The sequence below is a fragment of the Schistocerca nitens genome, chromosome 4 (genome assembly GCF_023898315.1).
Source record: "Schistocerca nitens isolate TAMUIC-IGC-003100 chromosome 4, iqSchNite1.1, whole genome shotgun sequence".
In the NCBI taxonomy this organism is placed as follows: domain Eukaryota; kingdom Metazoa; phylum Arthropoda; class Insecta; order Orthoptera; family Acrididae; genus Schistocerca; species Schistocerca nitens.
Window position 1 is genome coordinate 22784175 of NC_064617.1, and position 15603 is coordinate 22799777.

Below are 15603 nucleotides of genomic sequence, written 5' to 3' on the forward strand. Positions count from 1 at the left end.
TGACTCATTCTTGAAGGAACTGTGACAGACGCCCAAACAACAGGGACTGACGTACTGGGAAATTTATCCTAAATGAACTGTGACAGAACCCCGAACAACAGGGGACTGACGTACTAGGAAATTATTGAAACAGTGAAATACTGCACTAATAATGGCTAAGCACTAGCCAAAATCTAGATTTGCTTCCATAAAGCCTGAAAGGAAAGGGTGACTGATTGCTGTGCTCCACCATTTTGAAAGTCATATCACAGTCATTGAGTGCACCCCACATTCCTAATGGAAGGTAACTTGATGCAGTTTTCTGTTCCTACTATTATGGGGACATTATTACAAGCGACACTAAACATTTTCTTTTTCTGATCTGCAATTACATATGCTACCCCTCATAATTAATGAGGCTGACATTCTCCCCTCTCCAATATCAGTATATAATTTGTCAGGTCTATAGAATAGTTTCTCGATGCTAAAACATGCACTGGCTGCAGGGATAGTATGCATTCTCCAGTACAGCCCTGCACAGTGCTGGCTCATGATAAATTCACGGCAGCTCATGATGTGTTACAAAGACACTCCATGGCTCCAGTTAGTGACAGTGCATTCCAGTTACAACCGAACACTGCTCTTGGCACTACCGTGGAACACTTTTGAAATTCATTTGTGATGAGAGGTCCAGGAGTAGCGCTAATAGTTGCCACAGCCTACACTAAGTTTACATACCTTCTTTCCTGCAGTGATGCAGGGAGAAAAGTTTGTATACCTTCTTCTGCAGTAATTTAACTGGATAGATAAAATATCTACTCCCCAAGTGGTGGCAGAAACACATAAAAGAGGGTTGTAAGTAGGCAAGCTTTCAGAGCCAGTGGCTCCTTCCTCAGGCATAAGTGTTGAGGTGGAAGGAAAAGGAGTGAAGGACGACTGTAGAGGTCTAGGGAAAGGGGTAGATTTTGGGAAGTCACCCATAACCACAAATCAGGGGAGACTTACCACATGGGATGAGAAGGAAAAACTTTCCTGCAGTGATGCATATGATCACAAGTCCAGCAAGCAGAACTGGATATTTATTATTTGGTTGAGATTATGTTAGAGAACACCTATTGGTCAGAAAAAGCAGTTACTGCACAAATTACAAGACTCATAAGTTTACAGACAAATGTATTTGTTAAATATGCTACGAAATATAATCTTTTCTTTTATCACTGTTGCTATTGTTGGTGTTCAGACATCTACACCTACATATATACTGCAGAAACCACTGCAAATTGCATGGCATATCATACTTATCATTGTACTTTAGACCAAGTAGTTGGTCTCTCCTTATTTAATATGATGGTTTCCCTCATTGTAGCCACATTCAAATCTCCTCCTTTCAGGTACATTGATTACAGGAATTAACTTTTTCTAAATTTGTTTAGAGGCATTTATTATTGATCACTCCTGTTCACAAGCAATCTCTATACAAATTATTTTTGTGTTTCTGGAAAAGTCACATGGCATAAGATGGTTCATTAAACATTTGTGCTCTACCAAAAATTGTGTATTGTTTGAAGCACTGAAGGGATACATTTGCAATTGCTCACAAACCCAATACATACACTGTATTTCACTCACAAACAATGTTCACACATTTTCATATGTTGTGCTTCTCCACACATTTTCATATGTTGTGCTTCACTAGATTATTTGTATTTCTCTTCAATACATAAGCACCAGTTTCAGTCTTCTGCCATAGCAGAATTCCTACTTTCTTTAAAGGTCCCATGTTGGTTATCACAAGCACAAGCAAAGAACTGCTACCTACAAATACATACAGAGGTGCTAGTAATAATGATAGAAATCTACAGAAGCTATTGCCAGTCAGTCTGGGAATACATACTGAAGTCACATTTTCACAGAGTTTGCCCAGCTCATAATAATAACCATTACATCATCTTCTGCAGTTTGCTGCCCCTAGCTGTTTTTGTTGGGAACATTGGCCTCTCCATCTTTTGCTTCTCTTTCCACTCTGTCCCAGTCTCCTCCTCTCTTCATCACACTTCCCTTCACTGCAACAGTCCATCTGACCCTCGGTCTTCCACTACATACCTTTCCTCCTAACGTCTTCCCAGGGCTGTCTTGGTATACTCCCAACACTCATTCATTGAACATATGCATACCATTTTAATCTTGTCTTTTTTATGTCTCTTGCAAGAGCACCTCTTTCACTATTTTTCTCACCACCTCATTCCTTACACTATTAATTCTAGTTAATCATATCACACTTACCTGAAATTTCAGCATGTATCCTCCTTGCCTGTCTTGTCCTCTTTATTCAAATTTTCAATGTATACAGTAGGGCTGGGGCATAATATGCTTGTTATACCTTTTGTCTACTTTTTGGTGTTAGGTAACTGCTCCAGACGAGGCTTCTTGCACTCTGCAGGAATCCAAGCGCTTGCCTTTATCTTTCATTGATCTCCTTAACATTCATCCCATTGTCTTCTAAATTACACTCCTCAGGTACTTGAAACTTCCCACTTTCTTTAGTGCTTGCTCTCTAATACTTATTGTCCATTGCTACTTTCATATTATTACTCACAGTCACCATTGCTTCATACTTTCTTCCATATATTGAGCCTTTCATGTAACTCTCCTTCTCCACAGCATTAAATTATCTGCAAACAGCAGTGCTTCTACTCATGTTGCCACTCCTGGCATTATTTAGTCTACAACAATGGTGAAAAGTAAAGGGAACAGAGCACTGTCTTCTCTCCTCCTACTTTTACACAACTCACATTTCCTTGGTACATTTCTTTTATTCTGCTCATAGTCATCCTTCCATTTCCCATTTTCTGATTGACTTACCAGACCTTGCTTCATTTCACAGTATCATATGCTTTCTCACTATCCAGCACCACCATTACTAAATTCTTACCATGTTTTTAGTGTCCCTCTTAAAGCTGCCCTACGCTAAAAATAATGTCCACTGTTAATCTTCCCAATCTACTAGTAAACCTATACCGTTCTTCTCTCTGGCCTTCTCCTACTATTTTTCGTACTCTCTTTTGACAGTCTTCAGATGACCTCCTTCTTTCTCCGTACTAAGAGAGGTACTATTGACAAATTGTAGTAAGCTGCCTGTGCAACAACACTCAAGGAAAATAACTCCTGACACCTCGGGCACTAGACAGCTTGGCACTAAGCAGGGAATTGTTCTCAGCATATAAGGAAATGTACACCTAGGTATAAGGCTTACGACTCACCGGGGGTCCCGGCGGACCAGGGGGTCCCGGTGGCCCGGGCACCGGGATGTAGGTGGCGTCCGGGTTAGCAGAGGACCCTGCTGGCCCAGGAGGTCCCGGGATGCCAATTCCTGGCTCCCCTTTCTCTCCCTTCAGCTGTAAATAGGCAGGAAAGCTTACAGTTCATTTAGCCTCACTGCAATTCAAATGAGCATTTGAACATTTCAACAGTAAAGCTCTTAGTTTGTACTGTGAAGATAATGCTAATCATACTAGCACCAAAGACAAGTAAGAGTATTTATATTTACGGTAATAATGCTTCTCAAATTAAACAGTACAACAGAAAAAAACACTTGTTTGCCACTATTGTTGCTAATTATCTATTTTTACAGATTTTGAGTTATTAGAATGATGTCTAGCATTACTGGCAGAGATATTACTGTGCATACTGTTACAAACATAAACAAAGCACAAGGCTTACAATTATCAAAGAAGTTAGCTGCTAATGCAAAAAATATATATAATAGTACATTGAAAAGCATTAAACATGAAAATAAATTACTGGCATATCCATTTATAATGGGGCAAAATTTAACATAAATGGACTGAGCAATCGGCTCAGGTTTCGTAGTATCAAAGAGTGAACATTAACTGAAATCTGTTTGTCAATATAGTAGCTGTTCAGTATGGTTTTGTAGTACCTCTTGATTTCCAGCATTATGAGCAGAGGCAGTTCCTTTCACTGGGCCCAGAGTGCAGTATTTCTATGTCTACTACATAATCATGCCTGGCTTCCAAAAAGATGGAGTCTGTTTTCTGCAGCTTCCAGCTAGAGTGATCTAACAGTCCAACACATTCTTCTTCTTCTTCTTCTTCTTCTTCACTGCCACTTTCAGCTTCCTCTTGAAACACATTTTCTGATTTTGCTCCTCTCTTTTTAAGCACTCCCTCACTGTACCTGTCCATCTCTTTCTGTATCTTCCTCACAGTCTCTGTTCAGCTAACCTTTCAGATAATATTGTTTTTTGAACTTTCTCCTCTCGTAAGTCCACACCACTTCAACTTTGCTGTCTCTGTCTGTAGTAACCGCCCCCCCCCCCCCCCCCCAGTTCCAACATCTACCACCCACAGTGGATACAATTTGGGCCAGTCGACATTCAGACAGCATGCCTGCAACTGCCAGAATTAACCCAGTCACTGACTGTTGTCAGCAGATCTGCAGATCTGCCTTGTGCACGCAGCACTACTTTTATTTTATTTTTATTTGGTATGCGTATTCCATAGATCCGTACATGCGAGTGATTCACCTGGATGTGGAATGTGTCAATACAATTGTACAAATACAATTAATGCTACAGAATAGTAATATAATACAACGATATAGATATTATAAGTATCACTTTTTCTCATTTACAAGCTGTCATTTAACTAGTATAGCAATTCTCAATATAACATTATAACTATAACATTAACACTATAACATTAACATAATATTGTATCGTCCATCTAATAACTAAGAGACTAAATACAACTATTATTAAGGGAGGGCATTACTTCCGGAAAAGAATTCATCTAACGAGTACAGTGGATGGTCGAGCAGGTATTTTTTTAACATACCTTTGAACAGCGTTTCATTTTCTCTTGTACATTTAATATAATTAGGCAATTCATTAAAAGTCTTTATAGCAGCATACTTTACTCCCTTCTGTACAAGTGTTACATTTTTTAGTTCAACATGTAGATCATCTTTACCTCTAGTATTGTAGTTATGGTATGAACAATTTGTTTCATACTGAGCATAGTCTTTATTAACTACATTCATCAGAGAGTATAGGTACTGACAGTTTGTGGTCAGAATACCTAACTGTGTAAAAAGTTTTCTACATGAGGTTCGTGGAGGAACCCCACACATGAATCTGACTGCTCTCTTCTGAGCAGTTAAGATTTTTTTTGAAGCTGGTGTATTACCCCAGAATATTATTCCATAACTCATTAATGAGTGAAAGTACCCAAAGTAAGATGATTTTAAAATGTTGATGTCCCCAAAATGTGTAATTATTCTTAGAACAAAAGTTGCTGATGAAAGCCTTTTTAGAGTAAGGGACACATGCTGTTCCCAGCTGAGCCTACTGTCAATGTGAACCCCCAGGAATTTAGTGGATTGCACCTGTTCTAGTTCCTGGTTGTCATGAGCAATTACTATATTTTCTAGAGTTTTATTTTTTGTGTGGAACTGTATAAAATTAGTTTTTTTTTAATATTAACTGAAAGAGAATTAATTGAAAACCAAGCTGTAACTTCTCTGAGTATATCATTAACATCAGTCTCCAGATCAGCAGTAGACTTATCATCTACGACAATGTTGTATCATCAGCAAACATTGTGAATTCACAATTTTTACTAATGGACAGGGGTAAATCATTAACATATATTAAAAACAGCAAGGTTCCAAGGACAGATCCCTGGGGAACTCCATGCTGAATTTTGCCCCATTCAGAATCCACTAGATTAGAAGATCCTTTGTTGCAGCCATTTAGAACCACCTTTTGTTTCCTGTCTTCAAGATATGATTTCAGCCAGTTACCTATAGGCCCTTTGATTCCGTAATGATAGGCCTTCTCCAAGAGTATCTTGTGGTTTACACAATCAAAGGCCTTGGAAATATCACAGAAGACACCAACTGATGACTTCTTACTATTAATAGACTCCAAGACATCATTTGTGAGTGAATATATGCTATGAAATATAATCTTTTCTTTTATCACTGTTGCTATTGTTGGTTCAAAGTGGCTCTGAGCACTATGGGACTTAACATCTGTGGTCATCAGTCCCCTTTTTGAAAACCAAACTGTCTGTGGTTAATAATATTAAGTTTATCAAGATGTGCCACAATCCTGTTATATCTAAAGCTTCCCTTAGGTCACCACTGCAACCTATTTGAGAGGTGACACTTAGAAAGTGGTTGTTAAATGTGTCTGCTATCTGTTTACTATCAGTTATTTCCAAATCGTTAATTTTTAGGACAGCAGTTTTTTCATTGTCAGATGGTGCAGTACCTGTTTTCCTCTTTATTACATTCCAAATTGTTCTGATTTTATTGGTTGAACAGTTAATTTCAGATTGTATGCACATACTTTTAGATTTTTTAATGACTTTAGTTAAGATTTTGCAGTATGTCCTATAATATTTCATCTGGAGGGGATTACTGGATTGTCTAGATATTATATACAGTTCTCTTTTTCTCTGGCATGATATTTTTATGCCATTGGTGAGCCATGGTTTTTTGCTTGATTGCCTGTTCTGTAGTGTACAGACCTTTTTTGGAAAGACATTTTCAAATATACCTGATAATTAATCAGTAAATAAATTATATTTTGTATTAACATCATTTGCAAGTTAAATATACCTCCAGTCAGTCTCCCGAATGCATAATTTGAATTTTTGGATATTTTCCTCATTCATGTTTCTAATGGTTTTCCACTGTGCACTAGCTTTGTTCTGATTTGTATTAAAGTTGTCAATTGTGAGTATTTGCCCATCATGATCAGAGAGACCATTTATGACTTTTTCAACTTTGATGTGATTAGTTTTACTCATATCTACAAAGACATCGTCTATTAGAATGCTGGAAGTGGCAGTAGTTCTTGTGAGAAAACTGACAGTGGAGACAAGGTTGTAGGTATGCATTACATTTGCAAACTCTGTCTTAGAAGATGAGCTTTCTAGGAAATCTATATTAAAATCTCCAGTCACTATAATGTCCCTATTTTTTCTTGTGAGATACATTAGCACAGAATCTAATTGTTTCATGAATACTTTAAAATTACCAGATGGAGCCCTGTATACTGCTACGATTACCAGTTTCTTGTTAGCTTCTACTATTTCTGTGACACATGCCTCAAAGTCTTTCCCTACACAATATTTCTCTACATCTATTGTATTAAAGTACAGGCTGTTTTTCACATAAATAACTGCCCCACCTTTGCACATATGCTTTCTACAAAATGAGGTAGCTAAAACATAGTTTGGTATATTGTGCATTTCGATGCCAAAAGGACATGGTGTTCTGTCAGACACAGAATATGAGCACAATTTGCGCCTGTTGGTTCATCAATATTTACTATAAATTGGTCTAACATACAGAGCAGGCTTTGAATATTTTGGTGAAAAATTTTGAGCTTATTTTTAATTACACGATTGGTTGTGGTGCTGCCACTGTTGGGACTGAGTTTTATTTCTTTTGACATACCAGTATTACAGGAACAGTTTTCCGCAGCGAAGAGGGAGCTGTTGTGCTAGTAACACCCACATTTGTTGTTATTAACTACATTGCTTACATTCTGATTGGAACCTTCCCCCTTCTGCCCCAGTACCATAAAAAATCCCCATTTGCAGCTGAGGACTTTCTTGATCTCAGGCACATCCTATGTGGAGCAGCTGCAGTCACTACTGTGCTCCTTTTTGCCATAGAGGGTGGATCTCCTGTTGGTGAGGTTTCTACACTGTCAGCTTGTACACTTGATCCTGTGGGGGTTGGTGTTGCTGCTTCTGCTATTGATGACTGTTCTTCCTCCTTAAATGCTGATGCTTCACAAGTTGGCAGTAGACTAACATTTCCCACTTGAGTTGTAACTGCTGGTGCTGTCTTGCTTTTGTATAAAAGACCTGTTTGTGTTGATTCACATACAGGTGCTGCTGCATATGAAGTCTTCCCTTCAGCTGTTCCATTAGGTTTGAAGGAGTATTTTGACGACACTGTCTGTATTTCTTCCAATGGTTCAGTTTCAATGGGTACAGGTGCTTTTAGAATGATTGGAGGAGTGGTGTTTTCAAATAGTTTGAATGTTTCTGCTAATAGTGCTTTAGCGAGTACACGTTTTCCTAGCCGGTTCCTGTGCATTCCATGTTGAGTAAAATGGTTTCTCTCTTCGGAATTACTGTCCAAAAACTTCACGTCCTTGAATGCTTTGCATACCTTTTGAAACATTCTGTTTGTGAATTTGATTTCATTATTTACACATGAACTGTTTATTAGGTCATGTCTATGTGGGATGCTAACGACGATTGTTTTTCTTGGCGAGATTCTTTCCAATGCATTTCGCAATGCTGTGATTGCTTAAATCTTTAATTATTTGCTGGAAAGGAGCCCCGGGTTTTACTGTGGCAGTAACGGAAAATTTAGATTGCATATTCGTAAGAATAGTGGCTAAATCTTGTCCATGGCTGTCTGCAAAGATACAAAGTTTTGGTTTTGTCTCGTCTTCTCTCAATAATTTCATTTGTCAGTGTTTCTCTTGTGCAATGGGCGCAAACGAGTTTTTCGTAACTATAGCAGATATTGGGGAACTTTGAATTTCAGTAACGGTTTCTTTGAGAGTGTTGTAGTTTTAACTTTGTAAATTTTTCACAAAAGGATTAAAATTGACATTCAAAGAATTAATTAACGATTCGATGTCATTCATATATTTTTTAGCTATTGCGAGTTCTGCTGAGGGAAAGGAAGGAAGGAAGACTGGGTTTAATGTCCCATCGACACTGAGGTTGTTAGAGACGGAGCAGAAGCTCGGATTGTGTCAAGGATGGGGAAGGAAATTACTCATGCCCTTTCAAAGGAACCATCCTGCCCAGATGCGGGTTTGAACCGTCATCCTGCCAAATGCAAGTCAAGTGTGACTGCACCTCCTCATTTGGTACCGATACTTGACCTGGACAGCATCTTCATAAGGCCATGCACAAGCCTCTGGAACCTCAGTTATTGAAAGCGTTCAAGACGTGTAAACTACCTTCATTGTATTCATGTTGATGTCATTCCCTGACCCAATAATTGTATCTGTCTTATGGCCATGTGTTTCCTCATGTTGCTTGTTAGAGCACATGTGCCAATGTCAAGTATCAAATTTTCGTATGTTTCTTCAACCATATGGCTCTTTCACAGAGGCTTTGCTCAGGTCACTTCTGCAACAACAGGTGCATACGGCTGTGTTGGGACAGTTGTTGGCTATGTTGACCTGGGCTCAGCCATCAGTTGTTCACCTGCTGCTATTCCCCCAATCCCCCACCTCCTATGATGAATCTGTGGAAGACTGGGATGCTTACGAGAAGCAGCTTTACAAACATTTTGTGGCATTCCGGGTGGTCAACAAAGAGGTCTGCAGGGCTCTTCTCTTATTGTGGATACCCCTTTGTATGTATCACTTACTCTACCAGTTAGCTGCTCTGCACGAACCACCACCGTCTCTTTCTTTTAACGATATGTGTAGTTTGCTGTCCCTCTGTCATTACAAGCTTGCACATGTGGTATTCTACCCATGTCACAAACAGCTTCAGCAGTTGTATTGAGCTTCGGAAACCGAGCCTTATAGTCTCAGTAATATGTGTTGGTTCATCACAGTTAAGTTTCAGTAGTCTTATGCTGACACCAATGTCAAAGACACAATCATTCACTCAGCCCCAGATAAAAAAAGATGCATCAATATGCTCTTCAGTTTGAGGACACTACATTAGAAGACGTTTCGAATATTGCACAGTCGTTCAAGATCTCCTGCACGGTGGGACAGCAATTAGGGGCCGGGAGTGATATTGCCATTGTCAACAGCATGCAGGCCTGGTGCACAGAACCTAGTGTGCAAGGGATTGTCAGTTCATGGCACAATCTTTCAAGGACTTTCATTCACACAGGGGCATTCACCATAACATGGCACCTCCCTTCCCGCTGAGTCAAACAGCAAGGCAGGATGTCTTGTCCAACATCTAAGACAAAGTTGTGTAGAAGATTTTCTGGCCAGAGAAGCTCTCAGATTTTTCTTAAGCTGTTACAGAATGACAGCAATTGGGGCCAAGAGAACTGCAGAGCTCACGCACACTTGTCAGCCTCAGACGCTGCTCACGCCTCTTGCTGCCGGGCACGTGTCCCCCAGTGGCACCGGTTTTGTTGACATCCGCACTTGGTACACCAGTCTGGGCCAGGGCATTCAGAAAGCATCCTCAATGGATTCTGGGCATCGTCCACATCTACAAGGTTTGCACTGAAGGCCAACTCGGCACAACACTGGTACCATTTGTGTCTCAGGATAGGCACCGGGTTCCCTCTTCAGCCAACGGGCCCTGGCTGCTTCTTCATCGGCCTTGACTGATCCAGGGATCAAGCAGGCCTGGTCGTGCCCGCCTGCCCTGGCGGTCTGTACTCTGCCAACATTGATGACAGGATTGCTCCGTGGGGCGGGTGATTGTGCCTTCCATTGCATTGTGCAAATAGCAACAGCACTGAGACAGAAGCATGATCTCTGTTGCCAGAGCCTCTCCTCTCCAGTTCACCATCATCACAGCCTCTGCCAGTGCTCTTCATCACAAACTATGATGTCCAGAAGACTCTCAAGCCCCTGTGGCAGCAGGAGTGCCATCATTCTAACCACTTTCATCTGTATGTGCCAGCCCCAGCAGATAGGAAATTTCTCACGCCTTTGGCTGCTCCGGCACCGCTACGGACATCTATTCAGTCATAGCATCACAGATGTCAACACCTGGTCTCCCACTCAACTTGCCCCTGCAAGGAAGTAGTAGTGTAGTAACCTACCCATTACTACACCTACCGCTCACAGTGGATGTAAGTTGGGCCACTACAGTAAGCTTAGTGGGCACCGACATTCAAATGGTGCACCTGCAACTACCTGAAGTGGCTGCCCCTGTCAATCAGCAGCCACCATCACAAGATCTGCCATTTACATGCAGCTCTACAGGAGTAACACCTGACATGGATAGCATCTTCATAAGCCAAGTATGAGCTTCTGGGCCATCAGTTGTTAAATGTGTTCAAGTCATGTTAAATACCTTCATTGTATTCTTGTTGATACCAGTCTGCGATCTAATAAATTGCATCTGTTTTCCAACCATGTATTTCCCTGTGTTCCTGGTCAGAACACTATCTTGTCCTGATTCTTGTCTAGATTCCCATTCTTTTTCTGAGCTTATTTCTGATTCTGTCCTTTCTTATTTTACCTTTGATACTTCTTAAATGTTTCACCTCTGTTGCCTACATTAAGCTTTCTTCTGCTTTTGTTGTAGTCCGTGTACCATCCGCATATGCTAGAATGTGTTCATAATAAGCTGAATATAGAACTGACTTACATTTCTATGGGACAGCTCTGTTCCATTAAATATCCCTTTCACTCTGGTAGAAGTTATTTGTTTGTTGCATTCCTTTTGCTGTTTCTTCGGTTATTTGCCTGTACTTAACATCACACTTCCTAAGTACTCATAACTTCTGACTGCTTTCAATAATTATCCATATATTTTATCTTTCCCCTTCCTTCCTTCCCCTTATCACCAACCCTGTTATGTTCTTCTCTGTGCTTACTCTCATCCCAAATTTTGCTCCCCCCTGGTTCCATACTTGCATTTTCAATTAAAATTTTGTCCTCACGTCATATCAGGATGTTCTCTGCAAACAATGTGGCTTTCATTTGTATTGCTTCTACGTGCGTCCAGCCCTTAACCGTCATTTATGACATGTGATACTCTGAATGCATACCTTGCTGTCATCTTCAATACAAACAGCTGGCTGACCAGGAAAGCTTAAGATCACACAATGTGGCTCTAGTTGAATCTTCTCCTAATTTCTGTTAAACATTCTTATGAATTTTGTGCATGTTTATGACAGCTAATATGACAAACAGCACACTTCCACATCATAGATGTCCTGTTTCAACTTCACAATTTTTGCACATGGTGTATTATTGCACTCCAACACTACTAACTTGTTTATAGCTTAATGTTTCCAGACCAACAGGCAGATCAAGCGAGATGGTGTAGTGTTTAGCACACTGGACACACATTCAGGAGAGTGAAGGTTTAAACATGCCATCCAGATTCCGATTTTCCATGATTTCTCTAAATTGCTTACGGAAAATGCCATGATGGTTCCTGTGGAAGGGCACATCTGATTTCTTTCCACATCCTTGATACGATTCGAGCTTGTGCTCCGTCTCTAATGACCTTGATCTCAATGGGACGTTAAACCCAAACTCCCTTCTTTTTTACTGACAGGCACTCTGTCAGACTTTCTCAATATCAGTAAATACCTGTATTTTACAACTTCTCATTTTTTCTCCATCAAATGTCTTAATGTAAAGGCCAGGACAAGCAATTATCTGTCTCTTCTGAAATAATTACTGTACTGCTCTGTCAGTTCTTCTTCTAATTTCACCTTCGTTCTTCCTTCCTATACTCACTCAAGTATCTCAACTACACATAACCTAGCCCATAAAACTAAATAATTTGTGAAACATGTTGGAACAGAGAGTGTTTTCTTATTGAAGTCATATTACACAAAGTGCTTACAGTACTGTCAATAGAAAAAATAGTAGAAATTGAGACAGTGATTCAATGCCAGGTACATACGCCAGGAGGTATTTCTGCGGCATCTCCCTTGTCACCCTTCAAGCCTGGCAAGCCCGGGGGTCCGGCTGGGCCCGGTCTACCAGGAGCTCCCTAGAACAGAGAAGACAATTCCAATCATCTTTCCTAAGAATGCAGCACTCTCGAAAGAAGTGATAATTTGCAGTACATTTGAAGAAAGCGGTTTTAATAATACCTTTTAGGAAAAACTTGACATAGCTGTTAGGATTTAAATTTGCACAGAGAGAACTGACAGAGGTCTGAGGTGTGATTTCTGGTACATAATGTTATTTCCTGATATAATTTCTTATGTGCCTGGAAATGCTATATGTATCAGCGAAATGCCAAATTATCTCACTGATACTATCGACAGCAATTGAGAGATATATACCACATAAATTAATAAGTGATGGTACTGAACACCCATGGTACACAAAACGGGTCAGATCGTTGTTGCAGAAGCAACGAAAAAAAGCATGCCAAATTTAAAAGAACGCACAATCCCCAAGATTGTCAAAGTTTTACAGAAGTTCGAAGTATAGTGTGTACTTCAATGTGAGATGCTTTTAATAATTCCCTCAATGAAGTTCTGTCTTGAAATCTGGCAGAAAACCCAAAGAGATTCTGGTCATACATAAAGCACACCAGTGGCAAGGCGCAATCAATACCTTCACTACGTGATGACAACTGATGACAGTGCTACTAAAGCACAGTTATTAAACACGGTTTTCTGAAACTCCTTCACCAAAGAAAACGAAGTAAATATTCCTGAATTCCAATCAAGAACAACTGCCAAGATGAGAAACATAGAAGTAGATAGCCTCAGTGTAAGAAAGCAGCTTAAATCACTTAATAAAGGCAAGGCCTCTGGTCCAGATTGTATACCAGTCAGGTTCCTCTGAGAGTATGCTGATAAAATAGCTCCATATTTAGCAATTATACAGGGTGGTCCATTGAATGTGACCGGGCCAAACATCTCATGAAATAAGCGTCAAACGAAAAAACTGCAAAGAACGAAACTTGTCTAGCTTGAAGGGGGAAACCAGATGGCGCTATGATTGAGCCGCTAGAATGCTAGATGGTGCTGCCATAGGTCAAATGGATATCAACTGCGTTTTTTTTAAACAGGAACCCCCATTTTTATTACATATTCGTGTACTACGTAAATAAATATGAATGTTTTAGTTGGACCACTTTAACCGCTTTGTTATAGATGGTGCTGTAATAGTCACAAACATATGGCTAGGGACAGGAAAAAAAATCGGTGTTATTTTATGGCCAAAATCGGTGTTATTTGTTGCGCTTTTCGATGTTATTTGTCGGTGTTATTTTCTGGCAAGATTTTCCTATTATCAGTAAGGCTAACTATTTTCGTCATATTTAACCATTTTTCAATGCTATGTTGAAAATGGAGCTATTTCTAAGATAGAGTGGGCCAAACATGAGACAAATGTAGAGAAAAATTATTTTAACAAAAATTTTTGACACAAATAATTATTTAAAAACAAACACCAAAGGTAAAAATGAAAATAATAGTATGTTGCAGATATTTTATTGATGACATGTTTCCTGCTTCTTCATATCGTTCTTGAGCCAAGGAGACCACAGAAGCCGGTCTCCGCTGCTCAAGAATGATCTTAAGATCCGCTTGGAGCGTGAAACTTGTCATCAATAAAGTATCTGCAACAGAGACTGTTATTTAAATTTTTAACATTTGTATACTGTTGTTGCGATTGGCCAGAATGGTGTGGAGTGATAAGTATATTTTAAATATTGGGAACAAATAATTTATCAATGTTGTATCCAGCAGATTAAAAAAATACAGAACTTCCCTTATTTTCAGATCCATAATCAATTTCCGACACTCGAGAATTTTTCTCATCGACTTAAATATTTATGTTAAATGGTTGAAATTTCTTATGGAATAACAATAATGAAACTTAGAAGAAAATCTTTTAATGTAAACAAAAATCTCTGCCTTTGCAATGCTATTCTTAATAAATAAAATGTCTTGGCTGCATCCTCAAGAGATTTTTCTGTATGAATTTCACCAAGAAGCCTTGAAGGTTATTTTTTAAGTATTCCTAAGTACCAAAATACAAAAGGTATTTAACTTGGGTTAAAAATAAGACGAGATTTAATTTTTTTAATGCTCACTCAGACGTTGCTTGGAAACAAAGTTTATAATATGTTTCTGTACACGTTTTGAGTTTTAAATTCCATTTTCCATCAGTAACACAGTCTTTTAATACAAAAATACTTTCTTTTACCGTAGTATCTTTATTATTATTATTTATTTTTTTTGACATACATATACAAGTGGTGGTAAGACTCATTTATGTGCTAAATTTTCAGCTGTTTTTACCAATATCTGGGCAAATGGGGTGAAAACAGACAAAACATCTGATATGCCTACCTGACTGTTAACAATGAAGTGTAAACGTGAAATATCCGAACGCGGGAACTGCAATGGCTTCGAAACGATTGAAAAACGCGCCACAAACAAAACACAAGACAAGTGAAGTGCACCCCAACTCTAACTCAGACAGCTATGCGCATCCGTCAATCTGGCAGCGTCAGAAAAATTTTTCCGGGTAGATGTTGGCTGCTTTCGCTCACTGTTTATACACCAAACAGCCACACTCCAAGTAGCTAGAAGCAGGAGTAGGCGCTGCTTATACGCGATTTCAGCTCTGCGCATGCGCGGCAAGCTGTCTGGTAACTGCTTACACGAATCTTATTTAAACGAAATTTGAAAACAATCATATCAATATAAATTAAAATTTTCGTAATTAATACATTCAGAAAAATACGCAATCATTAGCAAGGCTTGGCAGCGAGCATAAGTAAAACAGTTGTCCTGCCAATGAATGGTCTCTGCAAACTTGACTAACGGCTTAAACACAATCATGTACAATATTAACGTGGTTTGCGTACTTTCAAGGAGTACACCTTTTTCTTCGTTTGGATGATTTGAGAAAGGGTTCTGATA

At 39.3% G+C, this 15603-nt stretch overlaps 1 protein-coding gene across 1 annotated transcript in view; it reads right to left on the minus strand.

The window, feature by feature from the left end:
* LOC126251896 (collagen alpha-1(I) chain-like) overlaps positions 1–15603 on the minus strand; it is a 1054386-nt gene that overhangs the window by 149282 nt on the left and 889501 nt on the right. The window contains exons 17-18 of the mRNA XM_049952611.1: positions 12615–12704; positions 3240–3374 (exon numbers count right to left, since the gene is read on the minus strand). Of these exons, the coding sequence (XP_049808568.1) occupies positions 3240–3374; positions 12615–12704 (225 nt within the window). The remainder of the gene's footprint in view (positions 1–3239; positions 3375–12614; positions 12705–15603) is intronic.